This window comes from Osmerus mordax, chromosome 26 (genome assembly GCF_038355195.1).
Source record: "Osmerus mordax isolate fOsmMor3 chromosome 26, fOsmMor3.pri, whole genome shotgun sequence".
In the NCBI taxonomy this organism is placed as follows: Eukaryota; Metazoa; Chordata; class Actinopteri; order Osmeriformes; family Osmeridae; genus Osmerus; species Osmerus mordax.
This window is the reverse complement of record NC_090075.1, coordinates 7921014-7945075: the sequence shown is the minus strand read 5'-3', so window position 1 is coordinate 7945075 and position 24062 is coordinate 7921014. Positions and strand designations below refer to the sequence as shown.

The 24062-nt window shown below is 44.5% G+C and overlaps 1 protein-coding gene across 12 annotated transcripts in view; it reads right to left on the bottom strand.

Moving 5' to 3' along the window:
• LOC136936335 (ephrin type-B receptor 3-like) overlaps positions 1 to 13778 on the bottom strand; it is a 54521-nt gene extending 40743 nt beyond the window's left edge. For all 12 annotated transcript variants that reach the window (XM_067230129.1, XM_067230130.1, XM_067230137.1 and 9 more), the window contains exon 1: positions 13129 to 13778. In XM_067230129.1, the coding sequence (XP_067086230.1) occupies positions 13129 to 13192 (64 nt within the window). In that variant the 5' untranslated portion in view covers positions 13193 to 13778. The remainder of the gene's footprint in view (positions 1 to 13128) is intronic.
• Between the last annotated feature and the right edge of the window lie 10284 nt (positions 13779 to 24062).

Here is a 24062-nt window from a genome sequence, read left to right as displayed (position 1 = left end):
GCCGAAACAGCTTCGGGCGGCTAGTGTGTGAGTAGGGGAGGACGCTGGAGGAAAAGTGAGAGGGGGATGAGACGGAGATCAAAACGCCAGAAGCTTCTATAGGGCCAGAGATACGGGCCTGACAGAGGTCATAGGCTGATAAGGTCATCTTCCATCACCCAGTCAATCTGTGATCTATACAATTAGCCCTGGCTGTTGTGACAGCTTATGGTTCATGATGTCGGGTCAATATTCCCCAATAGGTTCCCGGTCAGTTTGGTTGCTGTTATAAAATGTGACAGCGGTTGGGTTAAGTTCACCCACTGACACTGAGCACATAGCATGATCTCATGAAAGAGCCGTGAGAGACAATGGTTAGTGGGATTGGAAGGGAAGTGTGTTTTTGGACGAGTCTGGTGTTGACGGAGAGGACTTGAATGTTTCTGTTTTCGTTTGCCTCCTTTGAAATCCCTCTCTTTTTGTTCCCCTCTCTCGGTCTGTCAACGAGCACCAGCCCGTCGCACGCAAACAGACACACACCCACAACCGCACACATACTGTATATGTACACACACACACACACACACACACAAACACACACACCTGGAATCTGGTTTGGCAGTGACAAAAATGATTATAGCCTTCTTGACCACACCCCTTGTTCTTGTCAGTTTGATCTCATCAACGGAGCTATATATGAACTCTCCACATTCTGGCCTCTGTCTTCACATAATTCCAGTAACCCGGACTGGCAAAGGTAAAAAGTTAATATACAACAGTCCCATGTTTATACCTAACCTCATCGTTAATAGCACATGGGTTCATGGATCAGCAAGTCCACAGCCACACAAATATACACAGTAAAACGCCGAGCTACTTTTCTCGCAGCGAGGAAATCCACAATACATCTTGGATTCAATATTTACCAGGCAACAGGACCTATGGATTTCTGCAACACACCACTTGAAATTATAGTTCAACTATAGTTTTACTGTAAGTAGTGTAAAAATCCACTTCTACTTTCTATCTGCTGGTAGTGGGAGTTAGGTGGGGTTAGGATGAGAAGATTCTCTCCAGACCACAGGGTGTGGAACAGCCTGATTCGTCATAGGTCCTCACCCCAAGCTAGCCGGAGAGGCCAGAAAACTAATGAGGCCCAAAGTGCCGGACCAGTAAATCTGGCTCAGGACCTGTGTTTATGGCTTCCCAAACCACACCACACAAGGCCACGGTGGACAGACTCGCTGTCCCTGCAAAGTGACTTCACCCAACCAAATGGCCAGGGTCAGTATGTTTCTGGGCAGTCTGGGCAGTGCTGAAGTATTGACATTAATGCGCGGGTGAAACAGAACCGTCAAGACTGGATCTATGTCGGTTGTAAGCTCGGAAGGCGATATTTCACAGCACTGTTTCCTCCCTGCAATATGCCTGTTTAACAAAATCAGTGTCTATTTTAAATGATGGCGGATTACTCATTAACTGTTTTGGCCTCAAGGAAGATGTGAATATTTCACCAACTGGAAGAGGGTCTTATTATTTCATTCCAATCGTGGTCTTTAATCTAGTTTCCACAAATCTGTGGCTGTACCAAGTCGGAAGATCTCTTAGATGTCTCTAACTTCAATCAAGATGGTGAAACAGATGGAAATTGAGTGGTGGGCATCCCATGAGAGGACTTTCACACTGAAATGCTCCAACACAACCCCAGATGAGGAGCTGAGAGTGTAGAGTCAAGGTCAGAAAAGGATTATGGTTTAGTTTGCAGAAGATAGCATGTGGTTGGCAGTCAACAGTTATAGCGTATGGATCGCCCTAAGTGCACAGCCATTACTAATGGACTAATTAGGGGGACCAAGTGGTCTCTACCTTACCGATCGAAGCAAAGATTCATGAATAAGTAAGTGTCGAGGCAGCTCGGTCGCTTAATTAACAAAGCGGAAAAATGTGTCAGTCTCTAGAGACCCCCCCCCGTCCCATTTTTAGGGTGGGGGCTATCAACAGTTACCTCCCAATCCCCCCTGACCATCATTGATTGATGGATAGCCAAATTGAATCTCTAATCATCACCACCCTTTTAGCCATAGGTGCCCTGGGGACTCACAGAAGGGCCTAAGTGGCTTCGGGGATAATGTTTTAGAATCCCACTTTTGACACCGTTGGCGTAAACATCGACCCCCTCATTCTGACACCGTCTCCATCTGTCCGGGGGGTCATTTGACCCCTCTGTGTTGCTTCCACGTGCTTTCATGTCCCGGCCAATTGTTTTCACACGTCTAGTGTGTCTGGGGCCCCAAACACCTCACACGCCTCGCCCAGAGACACCCTGTACCACCTAAAGCAACATATTCAATTACGGTCCACTGAAGTCATCTTAAGTTCCCCCGTTCTTTTTTTCCATTTCGTACTCATCTTTTCTGATATTGTCAGAACTGACAAACCATCCAGGAACCAGGTTTTATTTGCGAACGCTGAGTGGAACAGCGTGCAGATGAAACGGGAGCGCGTGTCAAACCTGTCGTGTAAGTGTCAGCTCTTGAACCCTGCTTATTTGACATACAGGAGCGTCAGTTGGCCTTGACGGGGAAAACAATGTCGTAGTGGAGGGAGGGGAGCGGTCTCACCTTGCGCGCCGAACCGCCACCGACTCCTCTCAAGTCCCCAAACAATAGGGCAAGTCTTCTGACAGTCAGCCCTTATCAATGGACGGACACAACAAAGGGTCTGGCGGCATTAAATAGCCCTGTCTCGCAGCTGCCTGCCAACCCACTGCCGGGAGGTTGATATCGGCAGGGTAGATAAGAGGGCAGGGGAAAATAATACCACAATTAGGACCTCTACTGTACCTCAGATAAGGCAGTATCGTGCGATAGCCGATTGAAGAAGATCAGCGAGGGGAAGGACGGGAGAGAAGGGGGGACGGGATAAAAGGGCGGAGGACGGGAAGGGGAAACGAGAGGGTGGGAAGGAGAGCGAGAGATCGACGGGGAGGGCGAAACGAGGGAAAGTAAACAGAGGGGCAGAAAGGGAGGCTTTGTCTGCGTTGGGTGAGTTCAAAGCCCACCTGTTTGGATGGGGATCGTTGGACCTTAGGGTTCTTCCTCTTTGGCGAACCACAGCGCCAAGCTGTCTGCCCTGCCCTGCTCCTCTCTCAGGACCTCATGGCTGCCCACGGAGACGCCTGTCGTGTTTCGTTTACTCGTTAAATTACCACAGAAGGCCTGCAGTTCTACGTTTCCTTGAAGGAAACCGCATTACAATTTATTGGACAATATAACCCAGGCTATAACTGGCTTAGAGAAGGTAAACATTGTTTTCCAGGTATATGTTCTCTCTCTGTTTATTTTGCCAGGAATCTTGATGAGATCTGATAGTTCTTTTATAATCCATGGTTGAAATCATAAACAAGTATTAAACATATACATGAAGTGACAATTTAACTTCATAATTGCATAAGATAACTTGTTTACGCCTAATCCCTCTCTTTCTCCTTGTTCTCTCTTGGTTTCATTCTCCCTGACATCACAGAGATATGTTGCGTTGAAATTGTGGCACAGTGTTGTCATTGATCGGCACCTGGTTGCTTGTCAGATTCATTCAAATCCATGCCAGATTCCTTCCAGTCTGCATGAGAGCCCAGCCGTTTCATCAGAGAGCTGTGTGTGTGTGTTAGAGAGAGAGACAGAGAGAAAGAGAGAGAAAGAGAGAGAAAGAGAGAAAGAGGGAGAGAGAGAAAGTGTGAAAGAGAGAAAGAGAGAAAGAGGGAAAGAGAGACAGAGAGAGAGAGACAGACAGAGAGACAGAGAGAATAATGGACATTTCTTCTTCTCAGGCATCTCTAGATGAAGCTAGTCAATCAGGAGATGTTGAGGATAGATATGTGGCAACCGTCCAAGAAAGAAGGGCAAAATCAATCTCTTCTGCCGGTCGCACCTCCCCATACCCACCCTCCCTCCAAACTCACTCATTTTACCCCAGATCCCCCAATCTCTCACGACCCACTCTGTCCTCTTTGTCATTTCTCTCATCGCCTTTTGAAATGAACCGGCTTGCCAATAGTGAAACCAAGTGGCTTTTGGAAACGAGCTCCTTCCCTCATTCTCTGTCACAAACACGCACACACACACACACACACACACACACACACACATATACACACCCCTTCCCTTTGCTCTCGCTCTCTTGCTCTCTCTCTCTCTCTCTCTCTTCTCTCTTCTCTCTCTCTCTCTCTCTCGCTCTCTCTCTGCTGGTTCAGGTTCTGGGGGGCTTCAATAACTGATAAGCCTTCAGACTGAGGCTCAGTGGGGAACTGGAGCGCAGCGGAGACCTGACCCACACAATCACACATCTCTCCCTGGCACTGGCTAAGACCAGGGAAGGGGAGGGGAGCAGATAATGCCTGGAGAAAAGACCAGCTCTGGGGGTGATCAACCCCTCACAACCCGGTCACCTGTTATCTACAACCTCCATGCCTGTGAGGGGAAGGCTGGTTGCGGGCAGGGCATGAGAAGATGTGGTAGGGTGTGGCGGCCGGGGCAGTACATGCTAGCTCCGTTTGTCCTCTGATGAGAAACGTATCTATCTCTTGCTCTCTCTCTCGCCCCCTCTGTCTCTCTCTCACTCTCGCTCTCTCTGTCTGTTCCCTCAGACTCTGATGTGGTATGAAAACACCATATTCATCTTACAAGGAGGAGTAATGAGGAGTCTTTGAACTGTCTGCATGCTTCAAGTCGGTGCCTCGCGACCCCCTCCTCCATTCCCCCATGAGGATAGAGAGAGCAGCTGATCGATGGGCCCTGACAGGCCGCAATGAATGGATCCATCTGATTGATTCATTAGGAATCGGGGATGAGATCTGGGCTTTGACCCTCGCCCAGTAGGAGGAGGAGGCATATGTGTGTGTGTGTGTATGTGTGTACGAATGTGTGTATGTGTGTCGGACATAGGGGGAGTAGTGGGGGGTCTTAAGGGTGTAAGAGGGGAAAGAGAAGCTGTTTGCAGCCTCACTGAGCACAGAGGGAGGGGGTCAACACATTTGTCCGGCCTTTTTCATGTCCCTCGTTGCAATTAGTTACTCCCCGCTCTCGACTTCACACACAATCTTTTATGACTTCCTGTCATGACACATCCCAAAAAAATCCCTGTTCTCAAGGCTCGGGCCTGTGATAGATTTTCTTATACAAGTAAATAAATACAAGGCAGCTTGTAGATCATTCATTCACTGCATGATTACTGGCTGTTCCGGATAGCAAATCCAACAAGAGACTTATGAATAAATAAGGAATACAAGACTTCTTAAGGGCCTTAAGGGAGATAAGTTAAGGAATACGAGTTGTTTCAGATTCATTTATCATGCCTATTGCCTTGGATTGCGTGAAGCATCTCATTCATCTCCTTCCCCAAAGTGAAAGCGCATGGCAGAGTTGAGCATTTGAAAACAGTCTCTCACTTCAGCCAGACACACAAGAACAACACACCAGCCCCTCTGGAACCCTGTCTTACCAAATTGGCAGTCAAGACAACTCAGTAGTAAAAAAAAAAAACGACCTAACACTTCAGTCTGACACTAAGACATTTGGTGAACAAAAGGTTTGGCATAAAAAAGACACAAGGACACCGGTTGGTCATTTGTACTTCTCTCATTGTCTCAAGCATGCTTTTAATGTCCGCTTTTAATGTGTTTTGCGTGGTGTTGGGACTTTACTTTCATACTTAGCAAAGGTTAGAGAAATGCTATCCACAGCTGGCAGCGACTGCAGGAGACCCCAGCACGGAACCATGGGGATTATGCAAATGACACGGCAAAAGGTCGCATGATTGTTGCTATTGCCACCGAACGGTTGCACATTCTCTACATGCTGCCTCCCGTAGTGGAAAAAAGAATGAAAGAGAGAGAGAGTAATTCAGTAATTGTGGGTAAATTCAGTCCGGGTGAATAAGTGGCGGGGGGGGAGGGGGGGGGGGGGGGGCACGGTTTGAGTCCGCTCCCGTTCAGCAGAAGACAAAAAGGGAAGAGAATTTGCGCTGGGGAGGGAAGCCTTTTCTTTGGCACTTTTTCTGTTTGAAGTGTAGATTAAGTACAGGTGGAGTGTGTTTTAACACAGGAGAGAAAGAGGGAGAGAGCGGATGGAGTTTTAGTAGCCACCGTAACTCGACTCCCACGCCATGAATACACACACACACACTCGTACACACCGTCACCTCACTTCACACTGTCCATAATCAAAGTGGACGTTCACACCTGGCCCCTTAACTATGACTTCTGCAGTTCCCTTCAAGCCCCCCTATCATCACACCTCGTCCTCTTCGCGACGGCAATTTGAAACATAGCAAACGCTGTTTGGCCAGCCTTTCAAGCCATCTCCTAGAACAGCCAAGTGCCCAGAGCTAAGCATTTAGCTACAAATTCAAGTCCCAACATTCAGACATTTCTTCACTTCTTCCTTCCAAATATTTAACAAGACTTCAGAAAGCTGAAACCAGGTGGTGGCCATTTGACTGTCCTTCAGGCACACTAGTCCCGATGACCATTCGCTCTGACAGAATTTTTACTGACTAATATCAAAGATTCTATTCTGCTCCATCGACAAAATTTGTTTCGAGAGCCTGTACCTCGTAAAAATAAAATAAAAAAAGAGAAAAATAGAAAACATTGCCGAGCCCGTAAACGGATCAAACCGGCATGTGGGGAGAAGCCCACAAGGCGCTTGCCCCAGCCTCCCATTCGCCCACGCTCCCCGAGCAACTCTCCCCAAGCCGTGTAATAGACGTGGCATGCCCATAAAATACGTTAGTCATCTCCCAGGAGCGCACCAGGCCCTACATGTGAATAGCACATTGGCCGTGAGTCTCTGCTGGCGAGGCCCAAAGCGCATTTCTGCTTCACTCGGTGCCCTTGCGTGACTGTTTATGTATGTCAACGAGCAGAAGTGGCAGACTAGTGTGTGTTTCCTGTTAAACACACATTGGCTTCCCTTTTCGGCGTATTTTTATTTGGCCCTTGAAAGGAAAACCCCGAGGGCTTGATTGTGTTGAGACGGCTATTGTTTGTGAGCAATCGGCCTGAATTAGTCAAGAGGGCTTGTTTTGACCCTTGCGCAAAAGTCAAAGTGAGTCGGTCACTGTGGGCAGAGGGCTCAGAGGGCCCCAGCAGTTATGAACCGGTCTTTGTGGGCAAATGGTCATTTCAACTGCTTTATGGACATCCGCAGTAGAAGGGTCCATTAACAAGCTGATGGCTATAAATATTATGTCAAGCATTGCAGCCAATTAATAAAGTGGGACAACAACAAAAAAAAGCACTTTAGGCCAAGTGCAAGCGGCACAGCCACCTGTGCTTAAACACACACGCACAGACACACAGACACACACACACACTGACTTGACGTGCAGTGTGGAAGCCGTACGTTTTAAAAGTTGGTTCTGAACATTCCAAACTAGACCAGTTATTCTCTGTCTTAAACAAAGGAGGTGACCGGAATGAACGACGCCTGGTACCACTGTAAAACTACCCAGCGCCTGTAGTTTAGTCGCTGGTGACTGTTTGGGTGGCTTACACCGTTCCTGTCGTCCAAGGCGGTTGGCAAGGGTTACGCAGACGGGCCCGAAAAAGCAGCGCCACCCATCTCGCTGTGTCCCTCTAGACGGAAAGCAAGCCCAAACGTCTCTCTCACTCTCACTCTCTCTCTGTCTCTCTATCGCTGTCTCTCTCTTTCTTTCAATCCCTCTCATTCTCTCTCTACCTCCCCATGGTTCTGCTTGGCTGCCCGTAGACAGGACCAATGGGGATTTGGCAGTGGGCAGGCCCAGACACATTCACCTCCCTCCTTTGGCGTTCTCTCGGGCGGGTGTCAAAGACCTGCTATTCTACAAGACCTTCCATTAGCTGCCAGGAAGACAGCGCTGAGGACAAGGGAGGATTGCCTTAAGGAACACACACACACACACACACACACACAGACTTGCTAAACACAGACTTTATCCATTCTTGTTGGCGTCCAAAGCACTCCTGTGTCCATTAGCCCTCTATTTATTTCAAAGTCACAAAGCTCGCATCCAGTATGCTCTGCTGTTGCTTAGAACATTCTGGAAAGAAGACGAAAACACAGTCACGGCTTCAGTACTGCACAGACCTACGTGAGCAGGTCAGCTAAGTCTCTTCCTCAACATGTTTTGGTGTGTGGGGGGTGTGTGACAGACGTTTTCACGGGAGGAGCAGAGAGCTCGCCGCTTTACGCGAGCTGTACCAGCAAACTGCACATGAGTGCTCCACAGTCCCATAGCATCTATAAGCCTGTCAGCTCCACTCAGAGCTCCCCCTGTTCCATCCCACCCCCATCAACCTTCCAATTGCATCCCTCCCACCCTCCCTCCCACCCACACACCCCCACCTCCCCTCTGAGCTCCTTACGCCAATCTGAACCAAAGACACTGTACATCTGCTCGACATAGCCTCTCCTTAGCATGTGACCTTTCAACCGGCTGGGGCCCTATCTACTGATTCAGGGGAGGGAAGAAAAAATACATGTTCTTTCTTTCTTTTTACAAGATAGTTCATGTATAAATTGCATGTTCTTTTGCAATAATATTCGATAGCTCATGATGAATTAATATTATCTTAATAGGGTCTAGTTTAATTCAAGATCCCTGCATTCAGAACACAATCCTTGTTATTAAAGTCGCCGCATATAATTACAACATATTTCTTGCAATAAAATAAATATAGGCTATATATGTATTATTATTATCTTTATTATCATTAAGTATTATTTATGTTTCATGCTCTTTGTATAATTAATGTTAGTACTAGTAATAAAATTCTCACAATACAATAATTTGCGGGATCATTAACCTTTACGATTTGGATGTGTGTGCACACACTGAAAGCTGTAGGTCTACACAAAATATTGTTTGGTTTTTGTAGTTGGTCTTGAACAGATACAAAATGAATCAATGTCAAACAAAACATTAAAATTGTAAATTCGTAATTTACTTGAGGTGCAATTAGTTGATAATTTCCTATTTCAGTCGAAGATCTTTAAGCCTGTGAGAGTACCGCAGACAACATGCTTCTACGTGGCAGTTTGATAGGCCCTCCCACCAGACTATTTTCTTCTAACCGACCATTAATAAATTGCCATATGAATTGGTAATTGCTGCACTTCAGCGTTTCATTCTCTGGTCGGCTGCAATAAAGCCCTAGTAGACGAATAGATTGTTTTGCTATAGGGACTGGTCCCAAGTCACAAGCAAACATTTTGCTCTAGTGCAAAGGACTTAAACAGAACAGTTTCCAGTAATCTATCAGCGCCATATTGATTCCGACACTAGGAGTTTTCATAATAGGAGCGATAAATAACTACAAAAAATTGTTTGAGAACGCAAGAACTGTCATACGTTGTGTTTTACTTGTATAGAACTTATGTGAGAATTGCTCTTATTCTATGTGTTTCAATTGTCATGCAATGGAAACGTGCAGATGACACTAACCAACGCCTAACTTCGGGTTTAAAGTGTTATCGTTTGTTATTATTGTATTACAGTGTCACTTTATTTTGTGTCTTTGGATGTTATCTAAATAATCAAAATCGAAATAAAATCGGGTATCATCTCCTTTAATAGGCTAATGATTATTCTGTTGTAGGCCTATCACAAGGCTAAAGGTGGCGGAAGTTTTCTTTTTTCTTTTCTTTTCTGGCTTCAGTCAATTCTTCTATTTAGCAAATTCTGGGAAACGCCTCTTTGCCACCCTGTTTTGACTCAGCTCTTAAATTGGGTTTTCCTGTTAAAGTTAACCTCGGATCTAATAGTTTCTTTTGTCCATTCAATATAGGCCATTATCTCCAACGTTAGTGAAAGCATTTGCCTTGGAAAGAAATGCTAAATAGTTACTCCGTTGACTGCTTGAACCACGTGGTCAGTAAACTAGAGACCGGTAACCTATAGACCTAATGGTAGTGAAATCTATCAATTCTGCAACTGGCCTTTTTGTATAGACAGAGTTATCCTACAACACTGACACCAGGGCCTTATGCAACACAGCGCCAAGACTGCCGGACAAAATGGCCCCCGCTGCTTTCCCAAAGAAGACCATATGATGATGAGAGCGAGAAAGGGAGAGAATGACAGAGTGAGAAACTGTGATAGGCTATTCGCCAACTGAAAAACAGGGACGGGAACAGGCCCACCGAGACGTTAACTCGCTTGCAGTAAAAATCAACTGCTTCAGACCCATGCCTTGTGCCTCGACGCTCAGGACCACAAATAGCAAAGCGCAGGCAAACAGATTGGTTTGGAACTCAGAAAATAACAAGACCGTTTGTCATCAATTTTGCAAGAAATAATCTGAATATTCCCACAAAGCAGTGTATGTAAACATCTGATATCATGTGATGCTCTTTCAGCTGACCCATATGACTACATAACTAAGCCTAGTACCTATATTTTTGAAATAGGCATTCTAATGGGATATTTGATTGACAATAAACACCAAACCAAGTGGTTCCAGTTTTGCTGCTGTTCGAGGCCTAACAGGTCACATTGAGTTGTGTGTTCTGCGCACATCAAACAGACCAGCATCAATCATAAACATAATTTACTATGCAGAAAGATTAATTTATCCTTGTAGCCTATAGGCCTACACTGAAATGCAGTTGACCGAATCTACGTTTTTTTATACAATGTACGAGACAATAACTATAGCTTTATAAGGCCCTCAAAAGATAGCAACGGTGAATGGACATGCGTCCAGTTGCATGAAAGTGTATTCTCTTAATAATCAAATGTTGCGTTCATTAGCCTATTATTGTTATTATCATATCATATCCAAACTTCTAAACTGCAATATTGGACCAAATAGACGCTGTCCATAGCTTTGCCCTGGAACATCATGACAGTTTGCATGTTTGCGCCGTCACGTTTTATAACAACCAAACAGGTTTCTCCAATTCCTCACCACAAGTACACGCTCTGACATTCAGACATTCATTATTTCAAAAATTAGGCCACCCAAATAGCCCTGTAGGGTATCCAGTAGGCTAGTCTCATCAGGAATGGTTCATGGCCCATGAATAATGTAACATTCCATGGAATCATTATGAACGTGGATACTTAGGCCTAGTCTAAGCTACACGGGCCTATATCAAAACTTCACATAAGGATTTCATAATCTTGTGTGCCCAAACAGTGCGATTATTGTTGACTGATCACATTTTTCGTAACAGTAGTGTTGGGGAAAAAATAGCATTAAACTGTTAGTAACGGCCTTTTCTCGGACCTTATAGCCGTGTATTGTTCCTCGGGTGGGCGCTTTGCGTCTGCCCACATCACCATAAACTGTAGTATCTCTGAGAAGTCTCCGAGGCGCGTCATAAATCACCTAGCCATATTAAAAGCTTAGCACAAACCAGGCCAGCAAGGAAATTTATGATATCACTTACGTTGGGAATAGATTGTTCGAACGAAATACATTCAATTTAAGCCAAAAGCTGTATCACAAAGTTCTGCTCTGGGCCCGAAATCTCGACTTTACCGTCTCTGAATAATTAGTTGTCTACACTGAGGCAGACCTTTTCCATAGGCTAAGTAAATGTGTTTCAGGTTTTGTGAACAAGTTATTTTACAGGGCATAGGCTACACTTCACAAGATACCGCGTCAATGACGTGAGCTTTATCAGGAGAACTGATAGCAAACACCGATGAAATAACAAAGCTTATCAGATAAGCTTTACATTATTTTGACCCTCTGTAAGAGTCGTGCTTTATTCTACACCGCTATGACAAGGGTCTTTAACAAGCAGAGAAAGACTAGCATATACAATTATATGAAAACATTTTCATCTTAGAAGTGAAATAAGTTAGTCTTTTGTTCGTATCTGAATAATTAAGCCACACTGCTACCACGACCGGTTGAATAGTAGGCTATCTAGTTGAATCGAATTGAAACATCCTAAACAAATATGTGTAATCTAAGTTAACAGAAATGTTAAACAACATGCCAAACAAGTGGAAAAAAGCTATAGGAGAGAGTGCTTTGAAACAGTGGCACACTGTCCTACTTCTAGCGGCAACTGCAACACAAGCCAACCGAGAAGCTTGTATTGCTACAATGATAGATAGGCTACAAGCAGAGGATTAGGCCACATGTTAATATTCAAGTTCTTCAGTAAACACAAAACATTGAGACATTGTAATTCACAGGAAAGTGTGAAATATTGAAACAATGTTCTTTAAATAATTAATTACATCCAGCGTTTAAAGCCTATTTTTCACGTTACAATCTTTCAAATAAACAGTGACAACTTGCTTCGCCGTTGCGCCAGTGTTTGTGTATAGTCCTACAGCATACAAAAAAGTTTGAAAATAATTAACAGTAGCCTACGTTCAAATACATTTGTTTGTAAATAATAAGGAGACCAATTTGTGAATAATGAAACCCATTAAAAGTATTCGGTTAATGCATAGGCTATAGCCTGTAACACATCCGGTATTGCATTATTATCTAGGTATTTAATTAGAACGGCGAGAATAGCTATTCATTCTATACTTTTGCGAAACCCGAAAAGGCGAGCAGCTGACTTAAGGGAAAGTACTGTAGTTGAGTCTGGGGCTTCGCTGGCGCTGCCTGGGAGACCAGCGGAGCTGCAATCTACGTACAACTCAGACTCCCTGTTGAGATACAGTGTTGCGCTAATTTCCTAAAGGCAAGAATGAAAATGCAGCCAACAAGGGAGAAGGAACGATCTTAAAGATAAGAATACACATCGATTGGCCAATGACTAATACGCATATGCATAACAAACGTCTAAATGCGTATTGAGGACCTTTGGCATGGACTTCTGCGCAAAGCTATACGAGTAGCCTACTCATCCTATATGTTTGAAATATGAGAATGAATTGAGGTTTGAAATGTGCCAAGTATTCGTTGAAAAGACCTTATTGTAGAATTAAGCGGATACACGTTTCACGGGCTGTGACCAATTTAGATGTTATTCAAACAGACAGGTCTACTCCACATTACGCGCAGTGTTGACTGACCTTAACAGAGCATAATGAGCTCGAACCACGCAACCATATGAGGCCGGGGAACAGCACCAAATTTTAAAAAAGGCTAAATAAACTACCATAAAAAAATTAAGTAGAAATGTGGCTTACCTTCAACGGCCGACACCATCGGCAGCATAAGGCTGCACAGAACCAGAAAGTAATCCATTGTCATAATGCACTCTGCACGGACATGAAACTAGACCCACGGGAGAGAGGGATGGAGGGGGGAATACAATCCGAAGTGTTCCGACGCTCCACGCACCCAGTCCCAGCTGCGTCAAGCCCCAAAACCCAGAGTTACCTCCATAAAACAGCAGCGAAAACGGTAATATGTGGGGGGGGTCTGAAGGACGATAGCGCAGGTTGAGGCTTCTCTGCTTGTTCAATAATTTCCGTGCCGGAGAAGAGCGAACGTGCACAAATCCTCCAGTCAGTCTGTACCTCGCATTTGCCAAATCAACCCGAAGACAAATTGTTCAGTTGTAGGCAACCATTGAGAGCATATCTCCAGTAAGAATTCGTGTACAAACGAAATGGAAATATAGGTCCGTTTCACTGAGTTCGTTGGGAATGGTCCAAATACTTTTTCTGTAGTCAAGATGTATGGATTCCCCGCACTTCTTCTGTCATAACCATAATGTAGTCCAGTTATGCATGTTCACGCGTACATACAAACATGATAAAGTGTACTTCCCGAAAAAGTCGCCTTGGTTTATATATTGTAGGTCCCTGAGCGAATTATCGGCGTGTCTGTGGAAGGCTTATGCTCCGCTCGGTGTGTGCAATGGAATGACGAACGGTTGTGCATGAACAAGGGAAGAGTGAACGAGAGACGCGGGGCACAGGAGGAGGGGTTATGGTTAAAGCAGCTGTCACTCTTTCATACGGTCACACCCCCGCAACTAGCTTGGAAAGCCGCTGCTCCAGGGCCACAGCCTTACTCGGGATTCCCAGCCCGGGCAAGACACGGCCGTTTCAATGGGGGCATAGCGCCCCCCTGCGGGATGCGCCACAGACATTTCTGAAAACTAAAAGACAAAGTTTATGCTCAGTTTTGTAAATATTTTTGAAATATTTCACTGATTTCTATGCTTTGCCATTTCATATTTCAGGAGTTTTAAGGATAGTCTATTGCACACGTGTTAAAGCTCCGTCGTAGACATTTTGTGAGTATGGTGCAGTTTTCCATTCTTTGTTAAGTTAATTGTTTTATGTAAATAAAGTAGCCTATCGATAATGTGAAGTTTTCATTCCAATGTAATGAGTGCATTACAGCGATCACTGTGGACTGTGGCATACTTTAGAAAAGTGTCCAATTGTTTTTTATCATAGTTTGCGAAATGAAGCGACGCGTTTGAAAAGCAGTCTGCTTTACAATGGGCACACGGCAGTGTTTTTCTTGAGCAAAAGATCAGGGAAAAAATGTTTTCTTTTCCCTTTGAGAACCAAAGTAAATAAAACCTGTGACTAACAGGCTTTCTCCTTGACATCACATATTTTATAGTCCTTTTATTCCGGTATATCATTCTACACTTACTTCGAAACCTACTTCATTCAAAGAATAGCCTTGGTCATAAACCAAGTAAAGGCGATAGAATTTGAAACCATGTGAATGTCAAAGCCTACAATTCACATTCTCTCCGCACCATGTAAAATTAAATGCACAGGTTGTATACACTTCCAATCCATGGATGAAGCCATTGATTATTTTCAGAGGGTTTTTAGACCTGTATCATAGAGATTACATCTCTAACATAACTTTATTGTTAAATGTAATTACTCAAAATGCAATAATGTATATGACTATCTAGATTTCACAGCATAGCATGGTAGACCAAACTATCTTGTGAGCCTCGGTTATGAAGATATGTGTCATTAAATTAAGACGTTGACTATAGTCAACGTCACCGTAATCGTTTTTTTTTCTCTTTTTTTTTCTCGAAACAACGAATACATTATTACATGGGCCTATCCATCTAAGAGAGTATATTTTACCAACACTACTATTTTATTGATGAAAATATAGTCATTTTATGAAACAAACATCACACATAAAGTCAGCGAGGGTCTTTCCAGAAGGTGTCTTCACGAGACGCTCATCTGTCTGCAGCCCAGCCAAGTTCTTGCTTTTCCCATCTCCCTTATTTATTCTAATGGTCCCGTCGAATAGTATATGGATCCTTCAAGGTACCGACTCGACGACCTGAGAAGGACAGGTGTTAGAGGTTCCAGAATGTAACAACATAAGCCAACACGATTTTCATAGGCCTTCGTGGCTACTCATTGGCAACGTTACAGAGCCAAGAATAAGAGCCAAGCCATTGCATGTTTAAAATATGTTTATTTTTGTCCCCTTCACTAGTCAATTGATAATTAATTAATCAACTTAAACGTTGTTATTTATTTAAAAGATGCGTCTTTTTATAAATGTAATAGACTAGGCTACGCAATATTAATTAGGTAGGAGGTTTACTGGTTAGCAAATATTGTATTACTTGTTTCGGTACTATGAGAAGGATTGTGTTGAGCATATTTGATAGGCTACTTAAACCTTTATTTCACAATGTTTTATATTTATTTTCTTATGTAGAGAACGCAAAGAACATAGAGAGATGTATGTTCTCAAAGACAGAAGGCCGTTGCGCGCGCCTGTCATATCTTCAGAGGTGCGAGTGCCGGAGATAGTAGTCGGGAGGGGTGTCGTGTTGAGGAAGGTCTGTTTGGCTTTGCGTTTTGTTGTCCCGCCCTGTTTTTGTTTACACACCGGGGTTAGGTACTTGTAATCTCCGGGGTCACTCTCCATTCCTCAGGTGTCCAGAATCACACGAGTAGAAAGTTCTAAAAAGACAACCCTTTGGTCAACTGCGGACACCAACGTTGTCGCAGTTGGCTACCAGTGCTAATTGACTTGATGTTTGTCCTTTCAAGTTGCATTCTTGTCCAGCAATACAATATAGCTTAATGTTTTGTTGCTATAGTCTATACAATGACATTGCATACTTCAGTATTACATTGTTTGATTTGCATTTAATGAATTGGCTACCAGCTACACATGCACCTTACTGTACTGTATGCACATTTTCAATGGTTTTATGTACTGTTCAAATGTATTGTGAAAATAGCATATCAATTTGTGCTTTTCCTAACATGATCAGTTCACCCAAAGCTTGATGTTAAATTGTAAGTGTGTAAGTAGGCCTATATTAGAACTCTGACCACATTCTGTTTATAATTAGTGTAATTAGTCAGATGAAAAAGTTGTTTATCTTTTCACATCCTTCTCTTTCTGCTGCAATTGCAACCTGAGATTGAAAGGGAATATTTAAATGTAAAAAACATATGTTTGGCATTCGTGTCTTTTAAAAATGTATTTAATTGATGTAAAATATATATTTTGGTGGTTGAACCATTTCTCTCTCCTTTTACCTTGTAGCTATTTCATATTTCACCATTTCGATAATCTACATCCACACCACGATATGGACAAGATAGAACACACAGCTCTGTACTCTTGTATTCTACACAAAGTAGTTTTAAGCCTTTGAGTGTTTTGTGTTGCTGTATTCAATACAAGTAATAATAAAGGTTTGATACAGTGTTTGATTAAATGTGTTCCTCCTGTATCATGTTTCTTTGCTGTGTTGAATAAAGTAGTCTGACAACACAATGTGTTGATCTGCTGAATGCTACTGAAATATCAATGGAACACCATGACAGATTGTGTCAAACAAAATCATGCAACATACTTTGGCGCTGATATATTTTTATGGTCATACTTCTGTAGCTGTCTGATATTTCATGAATCAAAACAATGAGGCCGAAATTTGTCAGACGTCTGTATGAATCCCACAATGACTTCCAACGACGATGGCACTTCGAAAAAGGAAAGCAGTTTATAAGTGTGGTGACTTGAGTCAGAAGATCTGCAGGAGCTTTGGTGGAGATTGTCTCGGCTATATCCAAAACCACATTGCAGCCTTGACTCTCCTGGTCTGCATTATGTTGGGGAGGGGAGGAGGAGGGGCAGGAGAACGAGAGCTTGTCCCTTGATACCACCTGTGTTATTTGTGTGTTTCTAAAGGAGGGGTGGGTATGTGTGTGTGTGTGTGGGGGGGCTTAAATGTGTGTGTGTTTGTGTGTGTGTGTGTGTGTGTGTGTGTGTGTATTGAGGGGGTGGGTGGGAATGGAGCAGGAATCTTTAAAAGTGGGCCTGTTGTTGTGAACGTTTTAAAGGGCAAGTCTGGAATACCCTTAATGGATTCTTCTAGAACTTCAGAGCAAAATGGCCCTTTGCATGAACAACTAAACTAAACAAGAATTAGAACTTCTGCCAGAGGACTGAACCATAATGTTTGTCAAAGTAAAAAAATAAGAGTGTTAAAACCATAAATATAGGTTTGGTAAAAAACAGATACACAGGGGTGCTGTTTGCATGGATGGAAATTCCAACTTAATATATCGTAGGACCTGCACTTTTACGGCCAAGGTCGGTTTTATGCAACTTTTATGGTCAGTTTTATTTTTCTTGCTTGTTTTTAATAGTACATATTGTTATTTGGGTCCGCTTTGACATCGAAGTGTTTTCAAGGCTATGAATGGCAACAGTGAAACCATATATTGCCTGCATTATATAGCATAGTAACTGGTTCTCTCAAAGGTCTGTTTTGCGTAAAGTGGCGAGATTAGCTCTGAAAATGCTCCCCGTTTGTTGAGGGGTCCGCCGAGTACACCAAAGAACACCCCCAAGCACCTGGCCTGCATTAGAAACTCAATAAGTAAAGTGGCAGACATTTTATTGCCATATGGACATTTCTCATGCTTCCACTGCCCCCTCCCCAATACCCCAAGCCCCTCCGCCTCATCTCCCACTCATCTCTTGCCCTCCCTCTCCCCAACACACACGTACGTAATATTGTCACGTATACACACCCACACCAAACCCTCCCGAGGTTGTCTGTGTCTCCACCCTTTAGTTAGCCTGAGTCTGGCCTAATAGCGGCGCTAATGCGATGCGGTCACGAGAGGATCGGCTTTCTCTGGATGTCCGTGTGTTTGCGTGTGTGCGATGGGCACGCGGGTGGGGGCAGGCAGATGAGGAGCGTTGAGGGGTGGTGGTGGTGGGGGGGTGGGTGGTTTGTTTCTGGAGAATCTCCGAGGGGATTGGAGCTGGATCCCAGGCAGAGGGGAGGAAAGACAGCGAGGGTTTAACAGGGCGCCTAATCCCCAGGTCTCCCCCAGTGGCCGAGCACTTACGCTGGACGATAGGGCCAGCCCCGTGGCCTCTCTCCCCTGTCTGGCCCCAGCCCCTTCCCCTTAAATCAACCCCTCATTTCGGCTCCCTCCATCTTTTGGTCTCCTTCCCCTCTCCCCAAGAGGGATACCTGTGTGTCAGCTGTGTTATATTTATATAAATATTTGCCATACTCCTTGTCTCTCTCTCTTTCACTATCTCTCTCTCTTTATATATATATGTATATATTCTATATATATTCTATCTCTGTCAAATATTCAGATAATCTTTTCCTCATTGATCCCTCTCCCTCAATCACTCAGAGCCAATCCTATAACTGTTTCATGACTGGCCTGTTTTGAGTGAGTGGCTTGAAGGGAATAGAGCCAGGTAACTGCAGTAGCAGAAATAAAACTATACGCAGTACGCTTGAGCGATTTTCTCTATTAAACCAACGGGGGAACTCTGTGTGCATGTGTATGTGTGTGTATAAGTAGCATTGTGACCGCATGGTCTCTCCCAGTGTGATCTGCTCCCCTGTCTTGCGGAATGCCTGAGTTTGGAGATTTACATGCTCGGTTAACACCCTTGACCCAGTCTGAAATATCTCCCAATAAATTTGGGCCAACACAATCGTTTTACATTCATGCATACCTGCAGTGTTTCCATCATCGTCATATTGTACTTCACACACGCCGTCGAGCAGAGCGAACAGAAAGACTCAGGAAAAAAACGTGAGATGAACTCAATACACAGTTGGAAGGATCTCCCCCGTCAGATTTCCTGAGGTGAAACTCCGAGTGCGGAGCGGATTAGCAGTAGCTCTTTGGCTTGGCTTCCACTAGAGGTGGGATGAGTAATTACTGGTGATGGACCAATAACAGAATGATGGATTTGCTCTGCTCAGCTAACCGTCTGAGATAACATTGTTCAAAGTGTCCGACCGCAATGTAAACAGAGTGTCTCCCTCACGCCCTCTCCACTTCCCTTTACCCAGACTCCTCGGCTGACCTTTGACCCCCCCCCCCCCCTCATGTCCAGCTACAGACACAGTCTCCCAGGCGCGGTACAACCCCAGAGAGCTGACGGCATTAGCGTGGAGGTTAATACTGTCTCTCCACCGTAGGTCAGTGAGGGTCAAAGGCAATATGCTAGCCAACTGCTAGGGAAATGGCTCGCGAAGAATGTCGGCGGAAATTCACCGCCGTTTCAGAAAATAAAAATGCATCAAACACGGCGATGATATAGTTAGTGCTGGATCACAGTGAAAAGCCAAATTGAAGTCACTGAGGTACTCATTCTTTCTAGTCGCAATCGGTTTATTCAGAGGTTACATTTTTTTCACAGACGCCCCAAAGACCCCCAGAATCTCGTTGGCAGTCCTAACGACACACCTAACCACAAACGCACGTGGTTTACATTTAGCCCCAGCTACCATTTAACATGGGTTCCCTACCGTCGCTCTCTGCATGATCAAACCACCCCTACCGTGACCCACTGCTACATAATGGGAACCAGAGACCTCAACCCGGTCTGGGCACCCTATGGGAAACACACCGCCACATCTCGGGCGTTAGCGCTCGTATTCATAATGGCTTCCTTTTATCTGGGAGATTTTCTGGTGACTGATGTGATCCAAACAAGGGCCAGACGAAAAGGAATCGGCCCAGCCCAGGGACGCGTTCCGGCAGGGGAGGGGAGCGGCTGGCTTTGGCCGGCTGTCGTTAATCTTGTGCCTCCGCGGTCAGCGAGGAAACGGGCGTGGAAGGACACCTGGACGGACTGAGCGAGACTGGAGACAGGTTGTGTGTGCTTGCCTGCGTGGGCCTGGGCCTTGGAGCTTTGTGTGTCTGTGTGTGTGCCTGTGTGTGTGTGTGTGTAGTCATATGAAAGAGAGGCCCAGTCCTTATTGCCCTTCTACAGCAGAACGGATGTCCAGGGCTCCCTAAGCGGTAGTTAGTGTGTTTAACACCAATCCTCTAACAGAGCACACGCAGGTACAGTAAAGCCAGTCATAAGGAACATAGAAAGCCCCTCGTTGACTTATAAGTTTCATTTTACCAAAAGACTGGATGTAAGCCAAAGCAGGTGAATAGTAAATAGTTTCAGAAATTGTTCTACATACGGATATAGGTCTATAATGTACATTTGTGTGCTGCTTTATGTTATAAAAAAGAGTTACCAAACAGATGTAATATACCTTTAACTCAAATATGTAAATATGGTTGGGGCCAGTGTATGAAGAGTTGGAAGTCTAGATAAACTCATACTGCAGACATATTTCACTGTGGATATGCAGTAAAGTCATGGTCCAGAAACTCGCATGCATTTTACAACATGTTTTGAGGCCGTCTGGTATCACACTTGACTCAAAGTGCAGTCATGCTGTGAATAGGAATAGAAACCAAGTATTTTACCGACTTGGGAGTTTCAAAGTGGTCTAGACTCAAGCTCGACTCACAGTACAGTTAGTGTATAGCCTGAGGTTGCTGAAACATCGATGTGTTGCTGCAACGATATTGTCATCATAGATGACATCATCACTATTTGGACAAGACATACACGTAGTCTCTCAGCTCTCTATGATTAAAACATTGTTGCTATGGATACCAGTGTAAGGTATGGTAGATACTATGAGACCATATTTGTGTAACGTCAGATAAGTCACACACATGAATAATTAACACCAGACATGTTTTCCTATCAACTTTCTTCAAAGTAACCAAATTGTTAAATATATATAGATATATGTACCAGTATATCTGAGCTCAATAAGAGTTTTTAACATGGTCTCTGTGTCTCAGTCATGCATGTTACAACAAAGAATCACCAGGACCAGGGAAGGGCAAGATTCCTGTAGAAGAAGGTAATGTATTCACCGAATACACACACACTATCCCATGTACACACACATACACACACCATAAACACCATGTGCCTTGTGCCTGCTGACATAAACAGACAAGCCCCAAAAAATCCATCTGCCAAGAAGCAATCAGTCAGAAAAATGGCTTTGTGATTTGTTTGGAGCAGGTGCTAGAAAGCAAATTGACAGGTGATATTTTATTGAGACAGCCGAGATTTACAGCGAGCAAATTGATAGGAGACATAATGAAACAATAAAACAGTTCTCAGCCCCAGAGGTTGCGAGGTGCCGCATAGGTCTGCCACGTCAACAGAGACCCCCAGCCCTTCCTCGTACGGACAAGTTCTCAACTGACTAGCACACCTACTCCCATTGTCTGCCCACACTAAAGTTCTCAACTGTTGGAAACAATGGATCATTCTTTTCAAGAAAGACATGTAGATACACACAGAGGGAGGGAGAGAGTCAGAGAGAGAGAGAGAGAGAGAGAGAGAGAGAGAGAGAGAGAGAGAGAGAGAGAGAGAGAGAGAGAGAGAGAGAGAGAGAGAGAGAGAGAGAGAGAGAGAGAGAGAGAAGCAGACCGATTGAAAGAGTGACATACAGACAGAAAGAGAGAGGGAGAGAGAGAGTCAGAGAGAGAGAGAGAGAGAGAGAGACAGAGAGAGAGAAAGAAGAGGGAGAGAGAGAGTCAGAGAGAGAGAGAGAGAGAGAGAGACAGAGAGAGAGAAAGACAGAGGCAGAGAGAAGCAGACCGATTGAAAGAGTGACATACAGACAGAAAGAGAGAGCGAGAGAGAGAGACATACGGCGAAGGAAGGAGAGAGAGGGACAGAGGAGAGAACAGAAAGAGGGGTTTAGGTCGACACAAAGTTGGAGGAACGGAGAGGACATGGCAACAAGCACGGGCCGAAAGTGTTCAACACATGGTCAGCTTCACATAACTGCCCTGGTATTACTGCAAGTAAGTTGTGACTGGCTGTTACATACTTAGGTTTCAAGGTCCCCTCTTGTTGCTGCATATACCATACCACTTTGCCCAACATGTACACACACACACACACAATGGCGATGCTGTCACCCGAAGCGATGTGACTGATCTTTGTACCACCGATGCTCTGCACAGCTCAAGGGGCATCTGGACTTTCTCCCCTCTCAGTCGCTGAAATGTAAACAGCCCCACCGCTCGAGATTTTGCCAAACGAGCACCTGGTATTTCAAAGTGGCCTCTCGGCTATGCCGTTTCCACGAGAGGGGGAGAGGCTGGCTATGGTAGGAGGCTGGGAGCAGGTCTGCATTATGTATCCCCTTCCCACACACACACACACACACGTGCGCACACACACACTCACCTCCACGCACGCTTTGTCATTCTCTCACCTGGTCTCATGTTTAGTCTGAATCCTCTGTAATTGTACACAGGGGGATTACTCAGTGACTAGGGAGCTGTCATGGTCTATGTCAGGGGGACAAACTGTCCTGGCTGCCCCCCCCCCCCCCCCCCCCCCAGCTGGTGGAGGATGTCATCGTCACAGAGAGCTTGACCAGATAACATGACCGTACCCACGGGTGTCACAGCCTGGTCCACTCATTCTCGTTCTGCCGTTTGCTAACACCGGAGCAACTCAGCAAACGTTCTTGAAGGAGTTCTGCTACGAGACACTTTGCTTCCAGAGAAATGTGCTTGTCACTCAACAGATTGAGAGGTTGTTGAAAGAAAGTCTTAGTATCGTCAAACCATGAATGAGTAACGAATGGCTAGACAAAGTAATGCTCACTGGCCCCAGGTTTTTATGAGATTTAGTCACCATCACAATCTGCAGCACACGTGACCATGCTGCCCAGTTTTGCTCCATTTATTTATGTATTTATTTCCATGCTCCTTGCTTTTAATTGGAATTATTTGAGTTGTATGTAGATCGAACTGTATTCAGGCCACCGTTGAGAAAAAACAAGTTTACAATGATTTATCACTGAATAAGAAAATATTACATTAAAGAAATACCCAAATATGACTGATATTGGATTCGGGATACTGCTGAATTTCATGAGAAACATGTGGGACGTGACCCAACACGATTCATCTCTATTATTCTCTCCCCCCAAAATATCTGTTGTGTGTATATTGGTGCTCTGTCTTTACCGCTGTGATTCACCTTCAAGCTGTCAGTCACTAACAGGGTGTGTAAAACATTCCTCACCATTCACACTGTCGGCCTGAACAGTTTTGTCCATCAACACGACACCGGCAGCGTCCCCACCTGCCCACCCGGACCTGAATGAACTGTCTGCATCATGAGTTGTTGCCCTGGAGTCGAAACCAGCACGTCTCCGTTTAGAGTCCCAAACACATTCCGCAACACTTAATCATAAGCTCAGGAAAGGTGAGTGCACGTATGTCACGTAGGGGTGTGTGTCAGAGAGAGAGTATGTGTGTGTGTGTGTGTCAGAGAGAGAATATGTACGGTGTGCGTATGTGTGTGTATGCCCATGTCTATGTGCCTGTAACAGAAATAAATATGTGTGTTAAGTACACAAGTGTTGCCGCTGTGTGTGTGAATAAATCAGACCTGGTTCCCTTTCTTTCACCTTGCAAGCTCTCAAGTGCTTCTCACTGGGGAGTGAGATCTCTCAGCATAAAGCAGGAGTGTTTGTTGTGTAGTGAATCTCCAGTTGCCGGACTGCCCAAAGTCTCGAGGGAACTAGACAGATTGAAAAGGCAAGCATGAGAAATAGCAAAAACACAATATACAACCAAAAAGCTGTAGCGGAGAACAGAAGCGCTGATAACGTCAGCCGTGTTCTTTTTTATTTGTTATCTCCGTAGTCGTGTTTCAGGTTTCTCTCTCAACAAAGCTATCTGTCCCGATTTGGTATTTTGTTTTGAGCATGTGCCCCTTTCGCAGTTCTGTGTGAACATTCGTGTGTTTCCCAAGGTTGCTGACAGAA